General features: G+C 41.9%; 1 protein-coding gene across 1 annotated transcript in view; it reads left to right on the top strand.

Moving 5' to 3' along the window:
- The window catches only part of UNC79 (unc-79 homolog (C. elegans)), a 216593-nt gene that overhangs the window by 97308 nt on the left and 113285 nt on the right, over positions 1-6000 (top strand). Inside the window, exons 13-14 of the mRNA XM_004681598.2 lie at positions 1606-1777; positions 3104-3334. Coding sequence (XP_004681655.2) covers positions 1606-1777; positions 3104-3334 — 403 coding nt within the window. The remainder of the gene's footprint in view (positions 1-1605; positions 1778-3103; positions 3335-6000) is intronic.

Raw genomic sequence — 6000 nt, 5'->3', positions numbered from 1 at the left:
GGGTCAGGAGAGGTCTGCCGCGCCATGTGGTCACCTCCGGGGCAGGTGGGAATCGAACTCATGCGGAAGTGGCTTTAGATTCTCAGTGCTGTGCTTTAACCCACTGCGCCACCAGGGAGGGCCCACAGTGCTGCACTTTAACCCCAGGAGGTCGATAGAGGCAAAATTAAAAGAAACTGATACTAAAATGTAAAATTTTCAGGCTAGGGGTTAAAGAACTTTGGTTTCTCTCATACCAGTGGCTGACACATGTAGAAGAGCAATGTATGTTTGTTAAATAAAACACTTCAGAAAGTTGGGCGATAGGAAAAAAATCAGCCAACATGGTCTTATTCTTCCAGTTTTGGTCACAGGATGGTTTATTTATGACAGAATCACAGTGTATCCACAATTCTTTTTTGATTCTTGTTACGCCACTAGCTCTTTTCCAGTTAATGTAGCTTCCGTACTTACTATTTTTAGTGGGTATGTAAGTCTTATCTTTCCTTCACCAATAGATATTTGCAGCTTCCAATATTTTCTATTATAAATGATTCTCTGGTAAATATTTTTGTGTGCCATGTCTCTCCTGTATTTTTATTTTCTTTGGGTAGATGACCAGATGTACTTGGCTGGGTGCAAAGGCATGAATATTTTAATGATTTTCCATGCAATGCCAAATTGCTTCTCAGAGTGTGTATTTGAATTTGCAAGGTAATAGCATGCTATGAAATTGCTAGTTTTGCTACACCCTTGCCAACACTGGGTATTATTTTAAAAATTGTCCCTTGTTTAGCAAATTGGAAAAGGGGTGTTTGTTGTTCAAGGCTTTGAGTACTAGATATTGAATTTTTTTACTGGGATAAGAGTTCCTCAGCCTCTTTTATGGTACATTTGATGTTCACAACAGAGGAGAAGCACTGACTTCTAGTGGGGGTGGTTAGCAAACCAGAAGGCAGAGAGAGATGTCTGTCTGTGTGTGTGGAGGAAGTAGCTTGTTAGTTCCTTAGTTTGTTCACATTTAAATCTGGGTGGAGTACAAACAGTGAGGAAGTGAATTTAGCTTCTTGGAGTAACTCCTACTGATTTTTTATTGTATTTTTTATTTTTTTACATCATTTTCATTTTGTGCATTTTTCCATCTCAGTTGTAACCCACCATCAGTTCACCCGTGTGCCATCACCATAGTCCAGTGTACTCTTCCCACCCCAATTCTAATCCCATTCCTCTTTCTACTCCCTTAAAATGGTTTATAGTTGTTCATTATTTTCATTTTCACTCTATTACATTTGTTCCTCTCTCTCTTTTTTTTCTTTTTCTCCCCTTCATCCTGTATGCTCCTGCTATGAGTGAAACCATCTGGCACTTTCCCCTTTTGTTTCTGGCTTATTTCACTAAGCATGATCCCTTCCAGCTCCATTCATGTTGCTGCAAAAGACATGCATTGTCTTTTTGATTGCTGAGTAGTATTCCATTGGGTATATGTACCACATCTTTTTAATCCAGTCACCTACTTTTGGGCATTTGATTCAAAGGGGAGCTTGGGTGTCTATGAAGGGACTGGAGAAGGTCAGAATCTATAATATACCTTTTTCTGTAGCCTGACTGAAATCTCCTCCTTGGTAGCTTGTTGAAAGAAGCTGAGTTTCATGCTGAGCAGCGGGAATATGAGCTGAACCGGCGGCGGCAGCTGGGCCTCTCCTCCTCCCATCACTCCCTGGACAATGCTGACTTTGACAACAAGGATGATGACAAACATGACCAGCGGCTGCTCAGTCAATTTGGAATATGGTTTTTAGTAAGAAAAAGAATTTACTGCTCCCCTTTATTTCTCATTCCAACATTGTACTCATGATGATTTTTTCTTTTTTAAAGAAGTAAAAAATATTGACTCAAGCAATGGGGGTTCTATAGTTAAGGCCAATGGTTTTTAGCCATGGGCAGCACATTAGATCTACTTGGGAGACTTTTAAAAATTAGCAATGCCCAGATCCTGCCCTAGAAGTCTAGGGGCTTGGGGGAAAAAAGCACCCTGGTTGGTCTAACAAAGAGCCACATGCTGAAACCTACTTGGCCAGACAGACCCTAGACCAAATGCACATTTGGCAGGAAACAAATAGGAGATTTGCTAAGGTAGATCTTAGCAAATATGGTCAGATATTGGATTGAATCCAATTTACAGCTCACGCCCGGCTCATCATCTGCATACATGCCAATTTTGTTGGCTGTCCAGTCTGTGGCGCTTTCTGTGTATTTGTGGCAAGTCTGCGTCAGAACACTCAATGACCAAACTATCACAAGTGATTGCTCTTCAGTCCTTCAACTGAATGACTTCAACATTTTTTTTTCCCCCAGTGGAGAGCAAATATACAGATCTAAAATTCCCAGCATGCTGGGTTTGCAGTTTGCAGAAAAGCAGGCTTTGCTTTCGCCCCTGTGCGACATGGATTAAGTCCCCGTAGTGATACATCTTTTTTATGCTTTTACACTGTTATCTGCAAATGATGTTTTTACCAAGTTTCAAGGTAAAAGGTTTCAAGGATATGGGATTAAATTGTTGAGCTCACATGTCATGCTTCTAGAACTTGTTATCTAATGACATAATGTCTGTAGTATGAATTCTTTAAAGGCAAGAATACTTATTTTTTATATTCTTGGATCTGACTATATATTCAGCAAAATGATTTCTGAATGAATGAATGAATGATGACGTTTTTAAAAGTTTTATTGATAATGTGGTGAACGAGGGAGTTCCAAGTTTTCAGAATTATTATAGGTGTTCTTACTCTAAACCTAATCATTTAGAACTGAAATGTATATAGGTTAATTTTTCACTAAAGCTGTTGATGGAATTTTACTTTGTAGGCTTAAATTCTACATTTATCTAGTGGAGATGATGTAATAGATTTATTATAGGAGAAAAGGCTTTTTGGAAGGTGCAATTTTATGAAGAGATTATTATTGCAGCCGACCGCTTTCTGTAGATAGGAACATGGTTTCAAGGATCAGTAACCCCTCCATCATTCATGAAACTGCCTACTTCAAATGGACTTTTTTTTTTCTTTTAATGAGCCTGTTGTAAATATGTGAAGATGGTCAGTAAGTCCATTCTGCTTGCTTCCAGGTGAGCCTCTGTACACCCAGTGAGAACACGCCTACGGAAAGTTTGGCAAGGCTGGTGGCCATGGTGTTTCAGTGGTTTCACTCTACAGCATACATGATGGATGATGAAGTGGGAAGTCTAGTGGAAAAACTGAAGCCTCAGTTCGTCACCAAGTGGCTGAAGACTGTGTGTGATGTTCGCTTTGATGTCATGGTCATGTGCCTTCTTCCCAAACCAATGGAATTTGCCAGGGTGAGTGGAGAGTGACAGCCTTGACCTTGTTGGAGAGGACTTGGGAGAAGCCCCATCTTTCCCACCGCAGCGTTACTGGTATCGGTAGAAGAGCAATGTATCTCGGCTCAGCTCAGTCAATACTAATGCACTTCATGAGTTGAGTTTAGTAACTGCATTTTAGGCATGAACTACTTAGATGCTGTTTCAGGATCGGGAAGATGACAAGATGTGTTTGTAAAATGTCTTTAAGAGTTTAAGGGAATATTCTTTCCTGAATTGCTGAATATTTTGATGAAGTAACAGGGAAGAAGGCTGTGTATGAGGTTGCTTTGGCATAAGTCCGACCTGGTCTACAGTCCGTGAGAGGCTAGTGTGTGAGTGGGATGTGTCCTGTGGTTTCAGGTGTGTTGGAGACAGTGGGCGAGACCCCTGCTCTAACAGGTGGATGTTGAAAAGGTTTTGGGTGAGCCGGACGCCTTCCTCTCGCTCCGCGGACAGGTTTCTCTGCACTGTTCCTCTTGCTTCTGCCTCCGCGGACCACAGGCTTTGGCTGGGTGGACCCAATACTCCTTGACTACAGTATAATTTGTGTCTAACCCAGCAAGGTGGGAGTGTAATTTTTGGAGGCAATACATGAATTTTTTCCGAGATATTTTCTAAATTTTTTTTTAAGATTTATTTATTTGTGCATACAGAACTGGGGTACAGGTTAGAGACACAGGGGTAGCGAAAGACTTCACCAGAGACAGAGTGGAGAGCAGAACAGGCAGATCGACGAAGTACACTGCTGAGGGGAGCAGCGGGCGGGTCAGGAGAGGTCTGCCACACCATGTGGTCACCTCCGGGGCAGGCAGGGATCGAACTCATGCGGAAGTGGTTCAGCTTCTTTTTTTTTTTTTTTTTTTGAAGATTCATTTATTTATTCATACAGAACTGGGGTACAGGCCAGAGATGCGGAGGGTGAGAGGATTCACCAGAGACAGAGTGGGGAGCAGAACAGGCAGATCGACGAAGTACACTGCTGAGCGGAGCAGCGGGCCGGTCAGGAGAGGTCTGCCACGCCATGTGGTCACCTCCGGGGCAGGCGGGAATCGAACTCATGCGGAAGCGGCTTTAGATTCTCAGTGCTGTGCTTTAACCCGCTGCGCCATCAGGGAGGGCCTGGTTCAGCTTCTTAGTGCTTTAACCCACTGTGCCACCAGGGAGGGCCTCTAAATATTATTTTTTATTTGTGATTTTTTTGATTTGCGTTCAGTGAGGTCTTGAGGCAATTTTCAGCATACATAAGAGATTAAAAGAGAAATAGAAGCAGCTGTTATTAGATTTCCAGGACCCAGAGTATTCTGTGCATTTATCAGACAGGCTTCTCTCTTCTTTGGTGCCACCTACTGATTCACATGTAAAACTGGATTTTTGCACAATGAAATTTCCCCATTTCCTGTTACTCTTTGATTGTGTTGATCTGTTTCCTATTATAATTTCTTCTGGAATAGTAAAGATTTGGTGTGATGTGATTTGGGAAGATAAGAAATGAATATGTTGGGAGGATAACGGTTCCTCTTCTGACTTGTGTCCACTGGTTACGGATGTACGTATTCACTGGAAATAGACAAAAAGAGAAAAAAAAAAGACTATTTCTGCTTACACAGGTGCACTCAGCGATGAGTAACTCCCACAAAAGTTTGAGATAACAGGTTTACATGCTGAACGTAACATGAGGGGCAGGCGTGGCCTTCAGTGGGAAGGCGTGGGAAGTGCTTTTGAAATTACCGGTGCTGATGGCACTGGGCAGCACATTCAGCCAGTAGCTGAATTCACGAAGCTCCATCTGGAGAGAGTTTATAGCGATGTCCTTTTTGGAGTGTCTGCTTTAGTCAGATAAGGGAAGCTTGGATAAGGTTTCTCTGTTCATCTTATGTAGCTGACATGTTTTCATTTAAAAAAGATCTTTATACCAACTCTGGGGTGCTGAGTGTGTCCCCATATTTTATCTGAAACTTCCCTGCAAGTTTCACACAAAAAGAAAGTAGGATGATTGCTTTGGGGAGAAAATTCTGGTGAGAAACTACAAGGTAAGAGATCTGCAAAGGAGGAAAAGAACATTTATTCAAACAAATAAAAGCAAACATTAATGGCCAGAACAGGCCAAAAAACCATTTCTGAGTCTAGATGGCAGCCACTCACAGATTCTAGATGTTGGGCTCAAAGTGCCTTTAGATGATGGTATCAGTGTCACTGTCAAGGTCATTCCTTGGAGCAGAGCACGGCAGATGCAGGGCTTTGGGGGAACTTCCTGAGTGGCCTAAATTGATGCAGTGCGATGTCCTTTGATATTTATGCCAATTTTCCTGCTTTAACTTGCAGGGCTTTGGAACAAGATAACCTGAGTCTCAAGGATCTGGGCAGTTAGGTTTTTAATTCTTAGTGACAGCAAGCTAAAGGTGGGGCAAGAAAAGGTGGAAGTATTAACCACTGATGACATGCACAGGACGGCAGGGTCCAGTTTACAGAGAGGTGAAACGTAGCCTGAAGACATTGGGTAAGACTAGAACCTTAAAATAACCCACGAGGATGGGTTTTAGTTATCTATTGAGACATAAACTTTCTCTCTCCAAGCTCGCTTTGATTTTGATCAAAGATAATCTAAATAATATTACTCTTATTCAAAAAGTAAGTTTGGATTT

This window comes from Condylura cristata, unplaced genomic scaffold (assembly GCF_000260355.1).
Source record: "Condylura cristata isolate star-nosed mole 26May11 unplaced genomic scaffold, ConCri1.0 scaffold00013, whole genome shotgun sequence".
Taxonomy (NCBI): Eukaryota; Metazoa; Chordata; class Mammalia; order Eulipotyphla; family Talpidae; genus Condylura; species Condylura cristata.
This window is presented reverse-complemented; position numbering and strand designations above follow the sequence as displayed.